The 18237-nt window shown below is 37.6% G+C and overlaps 1 protein-coding gene across 4 annotated transcripts; it reads left to right on the forward strand.

The window, feature by feature from the left end:
* Positions 1 to 712: 712 nt before the first annotated feature.
* Positions 713 to 17554, forward strand: caprin1b (cell cycle associated protein 1b). 4 transcript variants are annotated; one of them, XM_044126025.1, is made up of 18 exons: positions 714 to 869; positions 2619 to 2774; positions 3235 to 3297; positions 3392 to 3478; positions 3558 to 3796; positions 3883 to 3965; positions 6521 to 6697; positions 6780 to 6832; positions 6932 to 7015; positions 10107 to 10280; positions 11222 to 11330; positions 11413 to 11474; positions 11548 to 11640; positions 12853 to 12999; positions 15408 to 15561; positions 15651 to 15830; positions 16787 to 16893; positions 16991 to 17554. In XM_044126025.1, the coding sequence occupies exons 2-18, from the start codon at positions 2619 to 2621 to the stop codon at positions 17075 to 17077; spliced, it is 2055 nt and encodes a 684-aa protein (XP_043981960.1). In that variant the 5' UTR covers positions 714 to 869; the 3' UTR covers positions 17078 to 17554. The 4 variants fall into 4 exon arrangements, with proteins under 4 accessions (XP_043981964.1, XP_043981960.1, XP_043981961.1 ...); XM_044126026.1 differs by having other exon boundaries at positions 15654 to 15830; XM_044126029.1 differs by lacking the exon at positions 12853 to 12999 and having other exon boundaries at positions 713 to 869; positions 15654 to 15830.
* The last annotated feature ends 683 nt before the right edge of the window (positions 17555 to 18237 follow it).

Here is an 18237-nt window from a genome sequence, read left to right on the forward strand (position 1 = left end):
CCATCTACTGTTATATCGAGGCTTTATGTGAAAGTAGATGTCAAAAGTTTAAAATGAAATGAAATAAAATATAAAAATAATTTGCAGATATTTACATAAGAAATTGTTATTGAATCTACTTGCAGAAATTAAAAGCTTTACCCAATAAGCAAATAAACAAAGCAAATGTTATTAATATTCACGTGAACTTTGACTACAGTTTTTGGAACTATGCACTATTTTTTGAAAAAATATACACAAGTTAAATAATGCACTTAATACTGTCATCAGTATTATATAGTTTTATACCAAAATAACAATGTAATAAAACATAAATATATAACATAATATAAACCTAATCAAATAAACACCTGTAAAATATAACACATTAAAAAAATCTACATTGTAAAACGTATGAGTAAGAAATATTTAATAGGCATATGAAATACCTATTCTTACAGGAAACTATACAGCCTAATCAAAGCTAATGATTGTGCAGATTTTTTGACGAGTATGTTGAAAGTTGTGCCTGTCCACAAATAAAATGTACCTGTCCTTTAGATGGTAACTGATTACTTTGTTTTAAACAATAAATAGATTATTTTCCATCATGAGTATGTGAAGTATTGTGCTTCATTAATATTTTGTTCGTATCTTGTTTTAATTTTGCTGTATTTATTCAGGCATATCTTGGAAGAGCTAAAGAGGAACCTCGGTCTTTATAAAGAGTTTCTCCTCCTTTCTAACCGTCTCAGTTGTCGGTGAGGCCGGCCGGGCGGATCCCACATTAGAGTGAAACAGAAAAATAAAAAGCAACACAACAATAACAACAACTTGGCCTTTTACCTAAATTAAGCTATCAAGCTTCCCCGAGGATATATAACAACAAGGTGGGTGAATCAGGAGTGGGGCTGTCGAGGAAAAACCGTTCCCGACCTGCTGGTGGTCAACACGCGTTGATGTTAACATCAGCCAGGCGAGCTAATGCTAAGTCTTCGGTGTGTGCTAACGGTGGTCCGGGCAGGGCCATTTTTACAGAAACGAGGCAAAAGAAGGCGGCTTGACCGCACTGCTGTGAGAGAATTACGGCGCTCTTTGACGGATTATCCGTTTATACCACGTTATTGTGTAATTTCCAATCGTCTGTTCATACTAAACCGTTGAAACGAAAGTTACCAGGTTGCTACAGATATCGTTTAATTAGCAGGTACAGTTCCTGTGTTACGAAACTATATATTCCATACATCTAAGCTAATTTTTAACATATATCACCTTGTGTATGGTCGTTTTTCCTTTATTGAAAAACTATCAAGGACTTTTGGAAGCAATGTTCCTCTTGAAGTGCTGCCTTGAATGCGTAGTTTAGCACCATCTCCATAAACGTACAATCTGGACAAATCAATTTCCTTTAAAAAGTTCAAATAGAATCGTGTTATCGGGGTACAGTACAAATAGAGAAGCGACAGAGATGGTTAGTAAATAGTGTATTATGTTGATTAGAATTTTGTTTTTACATTATTGACACTTCAAATCAACTGGAAAAAGTGCATTATGTTCTCATAGTTAAGTATCTGCTTGATCTCTTGTTTATGTAAGAAGGACTCAGGGTTCAGGCTAACGACAGAAAGAACATCGAGTCATGAAACTGTTCTGGTATTTAAACCCGAGTCACCAACCTGCCTGATCTGTACAGTACTGATATCACAACAGAAAAATCACCTGCACTAACAATAAGCTAAAGTTTCTTTTTGTCCCCATGTTTTATTAGAAAATGCAGATCAGTTAGTTTCTTTGTTGGCAATCTGGAGTTTACAATAAAAGCTTAGCAGCCAAATCCCTCAGTTTATGCTGTAAACTGAGTTTCTGCCTGTTTCTGGTATTTAAAACATAAGATTTTAAATATTACATTCACAAAACCACACTGTTATACAGCTTCTGTAGTTTAATGCAATTTTAATAAAAAGTTAGACATGCTTTCGCTGCCTTTATAAAATTAGTCTGAGAAATACTAGCAGCAATAACATAGAAGGTAAAGCATGTTTTAAAATGGTGCTGCTTTCATAGAAAAGGTTAACACTGAGGCATTTTCTAGCTGTCAGAGTTGACTTATAGAGCCTATTAAAAGAATATCTTAATTGTCCTAATTTTTGCCTCAAAACTTTTTTCTCTAACATTGATCTGATCTTTCTTTTACCCCTGAAAGTGAATGAAATTATTTACCATAAGAATTCAAGACAGTGGTTGGAACTCACAAGCAGGTAATATTAGCCAATTATCCACTAATTGGCTAATATTAGCTTGTTCTACTTGTAGCTCTATAAAATAGTAAAATGTTATAAAATTCTCCACAAAAAGAACATTTATTTTCATTTATTCTATATTTAGTGTACTATTACAGTAACAGTAAAACTAATCAATATTCTCTTGTATTTTGTTAGTGGTAGAAAACATAGTTTTACCTTTATGCCTTTTTTATGTAAATTCAGTGAATATTTATATTGCACTTATTCTGAGAATCTCACAGCAGCTCAAGTTGATTTTGTCTTCCCAGACATTTGCTGACACAGATAAGACACATTTTGTGAGTGAAATGTTTTGTTTTCGTTGTCACGTGTTGTATTTTCTCTTCGTATCTCTAGATGCCCTCAGCAATGAATGCAAACAGGACCGTGCAATCCGCCAGTCCAGAGGTGGGATCCGCTCCAGGGTCGATGGGCGGCTGTGGCCAGTCCGAGGTCTTGAAGCAAGTGCTGGGCGTCATCGACAAGAAGGTCCGCAACATGGAGAAGAAGAAGGTAAGTTTTATTTATGTAGCTCTTTTTCAGCAGCAAGGCAGTTTAGAGTGCTCTATATGAATTTGAAGAAAAACAAAAACAATAATCGCACTTTAAAATGCTCCGTTTGTCAAGAAGCAGAAAACTAAAATGTTGGTTCTCCATATTTAGTTCTTGTTCTGGGTTGATGAGTGGTTGGAAAGTTGATGCAACAGTAACAACAAGTCTTTATTGTGTTTTGATGCTAAAATCCTCCACAATTTCTAAACTAATAGGAGTTTCTCTAGATCTTGCTCTGAAGAGTGAAAACTCTTGGTCTGGAGAGTTTTCAGAGCAGGAAATTAGATTTAGAAGTATAAAACTAACTGTTGGTAAGGGCTTTAAACAGTTTAGAATCCTTTCTAAATTCTGAATGATCCAGAACTAAAAGCATCATTTGCATTAAGTTTATAACTGCTGTGTTGTTGGTTTGTCATTGCAGAGCAAACTGGATGACTATAAAGTCAGGAAGAACAAGGGAGAAGGTCTCAACCAGGACCAGCTGGTATGTACACAGAAGGGTAATATTCTCTAATTGTTTTAGTATTTGTACAATCCTTTCTCATTTTTAACCTTTTGTTTCTCTTTGACGTTCTTAGGAGGCTCTCTCCAAGTACCAAGAAGTCATGAACAACTTGGAATTTTCCCGAGAGTTGCACAAGACATTTATTACATTGGGACAAGATGTAAGAATGTTTTTTTTCTTTCCTTCTTTCAGAGTTGTGTCCATTCCAGTTTTTCCTAACTGATCCTCCTCATCCTCAGCTCCAGAAGGTGGTGAAGAAGTCTGCACGGCGGGAGCAGCTGCAGCGAGAGGAAGCAGAGCAACGGCGGCTCAAGAACGTCCTTGAGCTGCAGTTTGTCCTTGAGCGTCTGGGAGACGAAGCGGTGCGGCAGGACCTGAAGCAGGGCGTGGGAGGCTCGCCGCTCCTCACCGACGGAGACCTTTCCACTTTTGATGAGTTCTATAAGTTGGTGGGACCAGAACGGGATCAGAGCGTGAGGTTGGTGGAAGACACCGAGATGCAAAACGATTTTTATTTTCTATATTTGACAGAGAGATTCTGACTGTGAGTTTTGATGCTCGCAGGTTGATTGACCAGTACGAAGAAGCGTCTGTGCACCTTTGGGACCTGCTTGAAGGGAAGGACAAGGCTGTGGTTGGAACTACATGTAAGTTTGGATCAGATTTGCTTTTCTTGATAAAATAACAAATTACTACACTAAAACATTAACATTGTTTTGAAACTATTTTCAAGTAATATATTGGTAACCACATAATAATGCAAGTTTGCTCACTCAAAATCTTGTAAAGGGACTGGGAAAAATGTTAAAAATCCAAAGTAAAACAGTAAATCAAAAAGAAACAAAAACCAAACACAAATTAAATGATCAAGCTCATTTTAATTTATCTGCCAATAATTGCTGAATCCAACAGACTTGGTTTTGTAATCTTTATATAAATTGTGCCTTCCGTTACCATCTCCTGACTAAATATATAAAATAATTTTTACAGTACAAATTGGGGCTGTAAATTTAAGGATGTCCCTTAGTGCGTCTGGGCCAATGCTGATGGGATATTAACATGATCTGGATTTATGTTTTAATTGTCTGTGAATAAGACAAATAGTACATTGCAGAAAGACAATTACAGATAAGCTTTGTGTTGGAAATGCAGTTAAAAAATCCCAACTGTACATTTAACTTTCTGCATTTATTATAATGAGGTAAAGCTGACCAAATATCGTGTTTGCAATTAATTAAATTTTTTGGCATTTATTTTAGAAAACATGGACAAAAGTGCTTTTGTTAATGAATGTAGATGCAATTCGATGTCCAGCTGGTGCTAACAGTTGGCAGGACATTTTATTTCTTCAGATGGCTGCTGATGCAACCGTCGTTATGACGGTTTTCACCATGTTGTAGCCGACTGTAAGTGAGCAGTTTCAGACGTTTAAAAGTTTCTGCATCCATGAGCGAGTTTTTGGTTAAAACACTTTGTGTGCAGTGACTGGACTGAAGTGATCAGATTTAGCGGATGTGTGCGTCCTGCGCTCTCAGCGGTTTGGTGCTGCTGCAGGCTGATCCTGACTCAGCAGCAGGGCCTGGTGCCAGGGGCCCTGTCTCCTGCGGTTCCCCTGGTCCGGTCTCTGGAGTTCTGCTGGGACGACGGTGACCCAGTTCACTGCAGGCAATCCCTTTCGCCTCATTGAGGGGTCATTTGGAGAAGTAGGGGTCAAATTACAGAGGCGACTGCTTTGCATGAAGAGCCACAAAGCAAAGGAAATAACTTGTTAAAGTGTAAAATGTATGCAGAAGTCTTTGGTCAAGGTTTTACATTTGAAATTATTCTGTTGTGTTTTTAAGGCTGTGATTTGTCCCAAGACTCGCCGTTACGCTTGGTAGTCAAATGATTCTCCTTTTTATTTGCTTAATTTTCTTTTATGGTGCAAAGTAATAACGTTTTTTTTAAAGGGGCAGTAACATTTAAAATGTACTTTTTGAGCTGTACGTCTTGTTACTCCCACACTCAACTCCTTCAGACTAGCCAGCATAAATTAGCAAACATCTGGTGGAACTGTGCATCTCTGAGCTCATTATAGGAGCTACTTCTCAGTGCAACACTGGTAAAAATGTTGTTAAGGGGTTAATAGAGGAGCCATGTTGTGATGACGCAGTTTTGGAGAAAACAGGAGTTTCTTAAAGAGACAGAGGCCCAAATTTCAGGGCGCTAAATTACAAAGTTGATGTTTTTGTTTTGTTTTTTTTAAAGTCACGTTTGATATATATCACATTTTTATAACAACTGAAGGTAAAATAATTACTTGGTTGTGGCATAAAATGACACTGAATGGTTGGAAAATACATAATACTGCCTCTTTAAATTAGTTTAGTGAGTTATATAAAGTTAAGACCAAATATAATCGCATCCTTGGCGTACTTAGGTTTAAATTGGTCTTTGTTTTCTTTGGTCCAGATGTAATGTTTGTGATTTTGAAGTGACTGAATCCCCCCACAGTTGAATATTTTAGAGAATCTGTGGAGGCAGCTAAGATTAGGGTGATGGCTCAGAGTTCTTCTGACCGCAGATATTTGGAGCGTCTCACCAAAAATAAATCATCAAGGTAGCAGAGGAAATGCTCCGCTGTAAATGCGTAATTTTCTGCCTAGTAGCATTTTTATGAAGTCATGTTTGTAAACATTTAACCCTAATTCAGAGGGAAATGAACCATTTGATCATCAGTTGTTCCTGTATTTTCTCTCTAGAAGCTAATGCATGGTGCTTGTGCTGCTGTGGTCTGTAGCAAAACCTTTCAGAGTTTAAATTCATCCTCATCATTGACAAACTGGGCATTTTAAAAACTCCATAAAAATCAACCAACCAGTGACAGGAGTTGAACTCCAGTAATGGAAGAAAAGCTCTGTAACTTTTTAAGGTTTTAGAAAACGTATCGATTAGTAGCTGGTCATGCCTACTTTCTTCACAAAGTTTAAAATATGTTATCGAATTGTGTACATGTGTTTCTTTTGCATTAAAGTGCATTAAAAATTGTCATCTTTCCAAGATGACAATTAAAAATTAAATATTTTTGATATTTAACAGCTGTAAAACATAAAAAATATAAACAGATTTATATGTAAACATTTACAGCTTATGAAATCATTTTTGCAACTTTGTTTGCTACTAATCTTAATTCTAATTTCTGATCCTGCTAATCCTGTTCTAGACAAGGCACTGAAAGACATATTGGACCAGGTTCTGCTGAGCGGATACTTTGACCGGATTGCATCTCACCAAAACGGAGTGTGTGAGGAAGAGGAGGAGGAGGAACCGGCAGCCGTAGCGGCAGCAGTGGCGCCAGTCGCCGAGTCATCGGAGGCAGAAGAGCAGACAGTTGATCCAGGTAACGAGTTCTTAAAAATAGTTTTTCAGAATTAAATCATCCGGTAGTTAAATCTGCTCACCGTTCTCCGTTAACTTGACAGAAACTGAAGTCGCTGAGGAATTCACGGAGGTTCTCACAGTGGAAACCACAGAAGTGAGATTATTTTTTAAAAAATAAATAAAAATCTTTAATGGGTTTTTATTTTATTTATGCTTTTCAAACGTTTTAATTGATTTTTTTTTTTTGTTCCAGTTCATAAACAGACAGTTCATTCCAGACAGTTCTTACAGCGGCAGTGAAAAGGAGCAGGCGGATGAGTGGACCAGGGAACCCGAGGTGTGGAGCAAACCCGCTTTATTTTCTACAGCTGATGTTTAGTGAAAAATAATTTGTGGAAAATTGATTAAAATTATAAATGTGAAGCAAACTGTGTTTTGTAGATCAGCATTAACAAGTTATATTTAAGTCTGTCACAAAAACAAATTTTGCTGGATGACAAATTGTCCCAGAAGTTATTGTGATAAACAATAATATTATTGTCAGTTAATATAATAGTAATAATGGCAGTGTCAAGAATAAATCATCTTTACATTTTAATCAACATTTAAACACTGGAACTAGAAGACATTTTAAAAATCCAACATAAATAAAAAACAACAGAAACCACAAATAAAATAAATTATGAAATGTCTGTAAAAATTATCTTTCAAACAAAGATAATAGTTGAGACCAAAGCAGCAGAATGACGACTTTTATCATTCAGTTTAGAGAAAAGAGAAAAACGATAAATTATACAAATGAAAATGATTGAGTTTCTTTTAATTTATCATGTAATTAATTGATCTATTGTTCACTGTGACAGGCCTGGTTATATTATGCTAATACCAAATGCTAGGGATGCTCCGATCAGATATTTGCTGCCGATTCCGATACCGATCACCCATGATGCCGATCTCTGCCGATCACCTGGATTGGCTGCCAATTTTTTGCTTTAGGTATAAATGCTGCTATGTGATCTGACAAAAAGGAAAAGTGATCTGGCAATAAATTCACCTAATTTAGACAGATTACAAAATATTAGCAGGCACAATATACAGCTATTCAGTCAACTGGAAAACCTTCAATCATCCATCCATCCATCCATTTTCTGTTCACCCTTTGTCCCTAATGGGGTTGGGAGAGGTGCTGGTTCCTCTCCAGCTACGTTCTGGGCGAGAGGCGGGTTCACCCTGGACAGGTCGCCAGTCTGTCGCAGAACCTTCAATCAGTACAATTTAAATGTCACAACACTTCCTATATCAAATAATGTCAAGAAAAAAGAAATATTCATTCAGAGTCAAATGCAGGTTGCAACAAAATATACAAGTTACTGAATTAAACCTTCCTGAGAGTTTGGTTTGCTGATTAATGCTGGTTCTGATTGGCTGGTTGTGACTGAGCCGAGTAATTCTGCAGAACTCAGGAAAGAGGCAGAGATCGATTTTTTAATTTTTTTTATTTATTTTTTTCTTCAGAGGTTATCTCATGTTATTACATAGCAAAAGTTTTAATGCATATATAAAATATTTTTTGGTTTGTTTAAGTTGCACGCTGCAGCTTTAAGCAGACGCTCGGTGTGAAGGTTCACTGTGGGTGTAGCAGAAGTGAAGCTACGTCTGTTTTATATTACTACTAGTAGCGCGTAGCGAAGGTCCAACAGCGAGAGCAGAACCAGAACCTTACACCGCCAGCTCGAAGACTAAAATTATTTTTCGGGTTATTTGTTTAGCTTTCTGACCTTCATGCTCTTCCAGGTGAGTGTTGGTAGCTTTGCTCTGCTTTACCTGCTATCTATCCGCTCCGGATGTCCCTTTTCTTTTTTTTTTTTGCCTGCAGTGAGCCTCGATGTAGCCAAACTTCATCAAGTGTTTGTGTTTTAAACGTCATATTAGATTTGTTGTGTTGATGCATTTTGACGCGCTTCACCCCCGAGGTATTTCTTCAACACGCAAACCTCCCCATTGGCTCTCAGAGCGTTATAGTTCTTCACCACATCGCTCAGGATTTGTTGCTGCGCGCAGTGAAGGAAAGAGGAGATGAGCTGCACACGCAGGCTGCGAAGTGACATGCAGGTGATTGGTTTTGGTGATCGGCAATCACCGATCATACAGTTTTTCCCGGAAATCGACTGATTATGATCGGTGGCCGATCGATTGGCACACCTCTACTGAATGCAGGCGTCTTTTAAATACAACCTCATTACGTTTTATATAAAGATTTGAACCATTAAACGTTTTACTGTTTGTTTTTTTAATACTAAAGTATTTCCAGGTGTTTACTTTTCTCCCACATCTTCTTCCCTCCGTCATGCAGTAACAAGTTGCGACGGTGAGGCTAGAAGACATTTTCTAGATGTTTTATCACCTCTGATGGTGGCAGAAAGCTGCTCTGGTAGAAATATCTGCTGCTGCTTGTTTTCAGGTGAACACAGCAGGAAGAGGCGACTTTGATTGTTAGAATGTTATTTTTCTGAATATCTGTAGCCCAAACTTGAATCATTTGGACACGAAAAACACTCTTCAGTAAGTAGATGCAGCTTAAGAAATTATAGTAGAGATTTAGTAAGTCCATTAAAAAAGTGAATCCGATGCAGAGACTCTGTTTTTTTATAGTTGTGCCTCTCACCTATTGAAAACAGGAAATTCAGTTAACCAGAAAATTAATTACACTGGAGCAATTAAAAGATTAGTTTTAATACAAAAGTATGTTATAAACCAGTTGTGGTCTACAAAGATTGGTGAAGAAAAATATATGAATTTGAGTCGAGGCTGGGCGAAAATAAATAAAATCTCACTTTTTTTCAGACCAATGTCAATTTCTGATTTTAATCCAATTTTTATTTCTTGCTTCCTTTTCTCAAAAAGAAATTACAAATATCATAAAATATTTTCAAAAACTGGTTTTTATTTCAGCCGTCCTTTTTGTGAGCTCACGTGAATTTTAAAGCCCAGATAATTAAGTTTTAAAACGCTCGCAAACAAGATGGTGGGCCTTCAGCAGGTTGATCAATCGATAAAATTGATATTGCCCAGCCCTAATTTGAGTTTTTCAATAGCCGGAAGCCGTTGAAATATATTTCTCTGTTTGAATTATTCTAATGCAATAAACTCAGTAAAGTTTATTTGCTGAGAAAAAGAAGCTTGTGTGAGAATTAAACAACCTGGGTCAAAAATAACCCATTTTTATACTATTGTGTTGTGCAACACATATTTAAGGATGTTTATTTATAATCTTACAGGCTAATGACAGATTATTTTTTTAATCACTGCTGTTTTCTTTTACACCCACTAAGTTGTGAGTCTGGAGTAAAATCCCTCGGCTCTGAAACACTCAAAGGAAGTGAATTCAGGGCAGCTTTTGCAAATGAAACATTTAATCACTCTTTCAGGCTGTCAGTGCCTTGCAGCAGCAACAACCCGTACAGCCAACAGCGCCACCTGTTGCTCTGGAGACCCATCCCATGAACCTGGCGTCTCCCGGTCCCCCGACTGACCCCCTGGTCCGCAAGCAGGTGGTGCAGGACCTGATGGCACAGATGCAGGGAACGTACAACTTCATGCAGGTGAGGTCGGGTCGCTGTGCAACAGTAGCTGCGTTTCCATTAAACATACGCAAAACGTTGTCAATAATGTCAAAGTAACACAATTTATTCTAGAATTGCGCCACTCAGGGTGGCAGGACGTTGGGATTGAGATTTTTTTCTCACTGCCTTTGCAGGAAAATAGCATTTCCTTGAATTACTGTTCATGATTATTTTCATGACTGTTTTGGGGAAGGTAGAGCGTCTTCAGTCAGAGGCTTCTCCAGATTCCCTGTAACACTGTCCGCTACAAGAGATCTTAACTGCCAACAGCCATCACTACCTGTAATTACTCTCATTTTAATTAATGAGTAAAGGTGCGTTTACGCGCCTGGTTTACATTCAGAGTCTGTGGAGGCGTATCGACACGATATGGAGCATTTGACGCGTCCAACAAATAGGCCAGCAGTGGAAAACAACAGCTTGAGTGATTCTGATGCGCCCTCGACGATTTATTATCAAGTAAAATATGGAGCGTTGGAAACGTTTTTGACACGCGTAACGCAAGAAAACGAGCCATTACAACATTTAATTTCCCTTTGGGATCAAAGAAGGTTTTAATTTAATTCCATTAAATAACAAACTCAATTAAAGTCACACGTTAATAAGTGTGTTCAATTATAGAAAACCTCCTGTGTCGTCATCCTCTAACTACTTCCTGTCGTTCTTCACGGTTTGCGTCAGTGGTAACATCCAGTTGTTGATCATGTGTCTCGTGTTTCCATTGCGTTTCTGAGAAATAAACCAATTTCCATATGGCCAGAAAAACCCAGCTCATCCTTTATTTTTTTTTTAAATTGGCGTTTCTCCATTAATAGAATTTATTTTCTAAATGTGAAGTTGTGCAGTAAAGTGGTCGATGGAAACGCAGCTGCTGTGTGGCATCGTTGTCGTACGTTATTGCTAAGTTTTTCTTTTCTCAGGACTCCATGTTGGAGTTTGACGGACAGGCCATCGATCCCGCCATCGTGTCGGCACAGCCGATGAAACCCGCTCAGCCTTTGGACGTACCGCAGATGGTTTGTCCTCCAAGTACGTTTGACCCGATGAAATGCCTTGTTGTGGTGTAACGGGGGAAATCCGGTTCCGTCCTATTAAAGTGCGATTGTTGCAGGTCACTCCGAGTCCCGGCCAACGCAACCCACTTCTGTTCCTGTACAGCCTGAGCCCACACAAGTGAGTATTTACCCATGAGCACCATGCAGGTTGCCATAGTGACGCCAATATCAAACAGCTGTGTTGCCTTCAGATCCCCATCGTCTCACCGACACCGCCGCCGTTGTACCAGACCTCTCACACACCAGATTCTCGACCCTCAACAGAACCAATCGACCCAATCCAGGTGAAGCAGCTTTTCTCTGGCGTCTATCAGTCCCACGGAAATGATCAAGTTATGTATTCATTTTTAAGATTGGTAAAGGATTCAGACCCTTTCAACTTCTTCACATTTTGTAAAGTTCTAGTAACAGATGTGAGGGTATTTTATTTAGGTGGAGTTAAAAAAAAACACAAACTAGTGCAGGTGGTGGAGCAGTGAAGTGACAACACTGCTGGGTTTCAAGATTGTTCTTATCAAATTCAGTGTGCGTGACCATTTAAGCCCATTTTACTCTGATACCCTTAAAAAAAATCCACTGCAATCTAATAAGATTGCATTGTTTGTTGGATGCAAACGTTAGATTTCATCTAACAGGAATACAATCCACCGTTTGATTAAAAGCCTAAACTTTGGAAAAGATCACTTACGTTTTTCGGTTCTTGCATTTTTTTCTCGCTGTCTGAAGTTAAAGCAGATTAAATTTCTTTTCTTTTAGGTCTTTTAGAAGAATTATTTTTGTTGAATGGCAGAAAACGTAATGAGATTTTTTGTACCTTTTTCACACCAGTTGGTTGTATGGGGAATGTGTAAGAAAAACATTTTGAAACATAAAATGTTTGTTATATTTTAGTCTACCTTGTCAGTGCTGTAGCATGCTATAAAAAGGTGCTGTTAACAATAATCATTAATGATTTAATAAATCAGTGAACTGAATCTCTTCTTTAGAGGTTCTTTAGTTTGTATTGTTTTATCTCCAGAATCTGGTGCTGGAAAAGTTTTAAAACTTTCCTGATTTTTTTTATTTTACTGTGGGGAAAAAAATGAACGAACCTTGTAACCATTTCTATCAAACCACTGTCAGGAAAGTGTCTTAAGATGCAGATAATGGACTAATACATCAATAATCAATAAATGGTCATGGCAGAGATTGTGGTTAGAATAGCTTTGTCCTTATCTGATGACCCTGACAAGCAGAAAGTGTTGAAACAAATTTTCTGCCTTCAAGAGAACGTCTGACCACTCTGGTATCTATTTTCACTTGTTGCTTTTTAGCAAAACCAGAAGGAAGAGACCCGTGTCTTACTAATAATTTATGAAGTGAAAATCTTATTTGCAGCAATAACAACAACAAAAAAAACTCTAATCTGTCCTAAAACTCCAGCCTCAGCCTTTCAGCAGCATGCATATCCATCCCAACCCTAAATGTAATGTGTGTTGTGTCTCCCTCTGCAACAGACCTCCATGTCATTGTCGTCAGAACAGCCTCCCCCCTCCACAGCTCTCCCTCCTGCCTCTCAGACGCAGGTCTTTCAGCCTGTTTCCAAAGCTCCTCACAGCAGTGGCATCAATGTCAATGCAGCTCCATTCCAGTCAATGCAAACAGTAAGGCCGTGATGATACTTCCTGTTTCTCTGTCTCAACGCCAAACCAGTCTCATACTGCCTTTAGCCACTGAATGCAAACTCATGCTTCTCTTGTGTGTTTGTCTGCATTGCTCTGCATGACATAATGTCAGTAGCTGCTGAGGCTCTTATTGGCTTTTCACCAGAGGCCTGAGTGCAGCCAAAGATTCGACTTTGAGACTTAGCAAAAAACCAGAGTGCACATTTGATGAGAAAACATGGATGGCTGGTGTTTTTGTTTTTTGTTTTTTTGCAGCGTTATCTTTATTTTCCCATCATGTTACAGCAGTTTAGTTTTAAAAATCCAGGTGCTGCAAAGAGAGCAGTATTCCTCATCAGTTTAAAAGCTGCCTGTAGCTCAGGATAATTTCTGGTCATTTTCTTAAAAATGGTTAAGAGAAAAATAACAAAAGGCAGCTTGGAATTGAGTGGAAAGTCTCCAAAAGTGACGACTGCATGTTTCCAACTAGTTCACCTTAGTCAAAGATTTGATTCATAAAGAACGATTTTTAGAAGAAGACATTGGAGGAACACAGCAGTTTGGAAACCTAAAAAACCAGCACTCTACTATGGGATTTAAAAGCTAATTGTCTCAAGCCCGGTCGTTTGATTCACTAAACCTCGTAGCATTCAGATAGAGGTAATTGTTTCTGCTCTAGTTCTGTTAATCTGATATCCAAAGGCTTTTTCCTCCCAACAGTTGTTTGCTGTAAGGAACCACAGAGTAATTAAATAAGTCCATTCTCTATTGTAGAGAAAAGACGTGTAGGTCTGCAACCTGTGGCTCTTTGGACCTTCCATAATGGCTCTGAACAGTTTATTTCCAGAGGAATTAAACAATTAAAAAAAAGAAATTAGATATAACAAATGTAGAATTTAAGTATTTGTTAAACATCTAATTTCCATGCTCAAAAATAGCTTTTTTGCATTTAATTTCTACTATAGAATGGCATAGGGATCAGCAATATTTACTATTTTTTCCTAATTTTTTTGGAAACTGTTCTTTTCATTTACATCATTTTCCACAAACATCATCAATATCCCATAGAACAAAATGTATCAATCCTCTTTTGTAAATGTTTGATGGTGGGGTTTTTTTTTGTTTGTTTGTTGTTTTTTTTTGCTTTTAAACCTAAAAACAGAAATAAAAATATGACCACAAATTTTCTGTAGCAAATATTCACTCTAAGGTTTTCAGGATGTAACTGCATTACAGTAATGTAAATGTCAAAATGTTAAGTTGGGTAACTTAAATGCTTTAACACCACAAACATCAAACGTATAAAACATAAAAACCACTGAGAAATAAATAATTTTCTTTCCTGAAGAACTTTATGCTCACAAACAGCTCTTGTTGCCGTGGCAACAGACATAAGATTACTGGTACATAGATTGTCTTCACTTCTTTCTTTGACAATAGTTCATCTTTTTTTCTGTTGCCAATAAGTTTAACACATTAGCTTAATTTCAGAGCAAAACTTGGAGAAACGTCTGTTAATTTGTTACTTAGCAAACAACATGGAGAATCAACATTTATACAAACCCAGAACTCAACCCAGAACAACTGGAACCAACATCTAGTTTTATACTTCACCAATATTTAGTTTTACACCTAACTAATCCAGAACAAACTTAAAATCCAGAGAAACCTCTATTAGTTTATAAATAGACTATTTATTAAATATGGGGAACCAATATTTAGTTTTATACTTTTCACCCTTTTGTCTTTCTTCTGGTTGCGTTTTGTTTGTATTTCCTTCTAATTCATGTAAAGCACTTTGAACTGCCTTGTTGCTGAAAATGTGGTATATAAATAAGATTACCTTACATATCAGGTATACATAAATTACCTTACATATATGTCATTACCTGACATATTCATGTTAAGAAAAAGGTTCATGTTGCAGCAATCGTTGCGACATGAACGCTGTTCCTATTGGCAGGAAACAGCGTATTAAACTGTTTCCTGTTTCTCAAGGTGTAGCCATAAAGTTGTTTTGTCAGAAAATGCTTTTGAAATATTTTCCTTCCAGAAGTTGAGTCTGGATTACGATTTATGAAGGTTTTAAATTCCAAGTGTTAGTTGATTGTTGTTTGATTCTAAAATATATCTACCAATTTTCTGAGTGTTTGCATTGGAGCATTAACTGTTCTCATGCCATGTTCTTTTTCCATCCAGGAATGTGATCAGAGATTACATATAATCTGGATTAATATCCCTCTTATGTAGATGAAGCTTCTGCTTGCTCTGTGTACCTCTCTGCTGTGTTTGTGGGTTTCTGATTCATGCAGTAAATGAAGAATGTGGTCTACATCACAGCTAATGAAGCTGTGAGCTTTCCTCTGGTTTTGGCTTCACCTCAATGGGGCCTTTGTTTGTCCCGTTAGGTGTTCAACCTTAATGCCCCAGTCCCACCAGCTAATGAGCCCGAGGCCCTGAACCAGGCCAACCAGTACCAGAACAGCTACAACCCGGCTTTCAGCAGCCAGTCGCAGCATTCTGTGGAGCAGGCAGAGATCCAGTCTGAACAGCTTCATTCTGGTGGGTAATTACTTTAGTAGTATTAGTTTTACATTCTTTGTGTTATCGACGGCCGTGTGACTTTTGTTTCTGTCGATGCCCGTCTCCAGTAGTCGGTGCCTTCCACGCCCAGGACCAGAGCGGGGGCCACCAGCAGCCTCCTCCGCAGGGCCCGGGTTTCGGCAGGCAGGCTCAGTCCTTCTACAACAGCAGAGGCATGAGCCGCGGCGGGCCCAGAAACGCCCGCGGCATGATCAACGGCTACAGAGGCGCCTCCAACGGGTTCAGAGGTCAGCGCTCCGCTGCACCCAGGCTGAAACGATTAATCGTGATAAATCGACTACTGAAATAATCATCAACTAATTTAGTAATCAGTTGATTAACTGAAGTGTACTGAAGTAAAACAAACATTTGGTGAAAGAGCAGCACACTCAGAGCTGTAATTAAGCTAAAATTGTACAAAAATATATACATTTTGCATTTAAAATACAAATAACTTTTGTCTATAAATATGTTCTACCCAGAACTCCTCAGGTGACATTTTAGTTTCACCTGCTTCAAATTCTGTTCTACTGCCAGATAATTTAACTTATGAAATGGGAAAAATGTCTTGTTATAATTTAATTTGCCAATGGAACAAGCACTTTTTCATCAATATTAAGGAGTTAATTACTTAAAACAAGCTCCTATTTCTTAAGAAAGTTAATTGTAAGTTAGTTTTGTCTTATTTCAAGTTTACTAAGATATTTGCACTGGAAACTAGACCAAAAATACTTGGTAAGATTTAGTTTTTTCTCCAAATGGACATTTTTTGAGTCTGTATACTCCAGTTAACAATCAATCAATTACTAAATTAGTTGATTATTTGAATAATGAATCACTATTAATTCAATTCATTGCTTCAGCCCTACTAAAAATATACTTTTTTTCCCCAACAGATTCATACGTATTAATTTAATTGAGGCAAGAGGTTATACCTTGAGGATATTTTTAATCAAATCATTCGAGGGATTATTGCTGGCCTGCTTTCAACTTGTTCAAAGATGGGCAGGTTGAAAACTCAGATGAAAAATGCAGTCCTCCATTAAGTGCTGAGCTCTCTCTTGAAACCTAAATATCTTGACAGATAGTGAGAAATACTTCCCTGACTGGAGAAATGTTCCAAACAGATTCATGTCTTATGTTTTCCCATCAGTGTTCTGGAGCTAAATGGAAATCTTTATTATAATTTTTTTTTTTTTTCCAGGTGGTTATGACGCTTATCGCCCTCCCTTCGCCAGCACTCCCAACTCCGGATATGGACAGCCCCAGTTCAACACACCTCGCGATTACCCAAATGGGAGTTTTCAGAGGGTATGAAAGAAGCTTTAAGTCTCCGCTGACTTTGTGAAAACAAAATGTGCTGTCAGAAAAGTTCCTAAAATGTCTCTATTCTTTGCCGCCGATCAAGGACGGTTACCAACAGAACTACAAGCGAGGAGCTGGCCAAGGACCCAGAGGAGTTTCAAGAAGCAGCACTCAAGCAATTCGATCCTGAAATGGCCTTTTAAAATGACTGTGACTGAAAAATTTGCACCACACTGAAAAATCTAAAATTCATGAATGCATTTCCCCATCTCATGTTTGCTCTGATTTCTTTGTTCCTTATCAGTGGTATTTTTACTTTCTGTCTCTTCCATCGAAGTGATGCGAGCTTTGATATCTGGAAATAAAAAAAAAATCATTTAAAGCTCAAAACACAAGGTAAGCTGTGAACCCAATCACTGGTTCACACAAGCCGTGTGTACCAACAGTCCTGTAAACTTGAAAGATCCCATAAGTTATATATAAATATATATTTTTTATTAACAGTTGCACCTGCCACTGCTGGTCCAAATTATGGGAGTTTCTTTCCCTTCGGTTCTTTTCTGTCATTTTGGTTCAAAGAAAGAAGACTTTTTGTTTAACAAGCTCCCGTATTCTTGTTTGTAAATTGATGTTGCTTCAAAAGTTTCAATAAAGTTGTGTTGCATAATCGTGTTTCAGCTTTGAGTTTTTACATAAAAATATCTTAGTTCTGTATAAAACCGAAACAATTGCAAAAAGTATTTTGATATCCAAAAATGGGTCAAACTGGCTGGGCTTTGTTAGCTACTTAGAGGTGCTGAAAACTATTTACATGGTATCGAAATTAAACTAGAATACATTGAAATTTATTTAAACTGTACTGAAGAAAATTGGTTAGTCATTCAACTCAAGATTAGGAATCATGAAAGTTTTGCACTTTGATAAATAAAACTGAAGGATTCTTGGGGTTTAAAATCTTGTTGAAGATGGTTTGTAAGAGGAAATACGTTACATTTTTATTCTGCACTACTAAAATAACCGAATTTCTCATAAACTACCTTACACTCAATAATGAACGAAAATTGTTGACTGATGTTTGGGTTTGTAAGTTTACTTAGTTTTACTTTTAAAAATAATGTTTCTAGCATTTTATCCAAATTAACAGAAAATGGCATTTTTGCTTTAGCCTCTAGTGTGATAATTACCTTGATTAAATAAGTTGGTATATAAGCAACTAAATACTCCTTGTTTTAAAAAGCCAATTATCACGTCCACGTAATGATACCTCTGTTTCCCTTCCCAATATGGCGGCTCGCTGACGTATCCAAGCAACAGGCTGCGGCTTGAGGTTTGTGGTAGTTCTTCATGTCT

Source organism: Gambusia affinis, linkage group LG08 (genome assembly GCF_019740435.1).
Source record: "Gambusia affinis linkage group LG08, SWU_Gaff_1.0, whole genome shotgun sequence".
NCBI lineage: Eukaryota > Metazoa > Chordata > Actinopteri > Cyprinodontiformes > Poeciliidae > Gambusia > Gambusia affinis.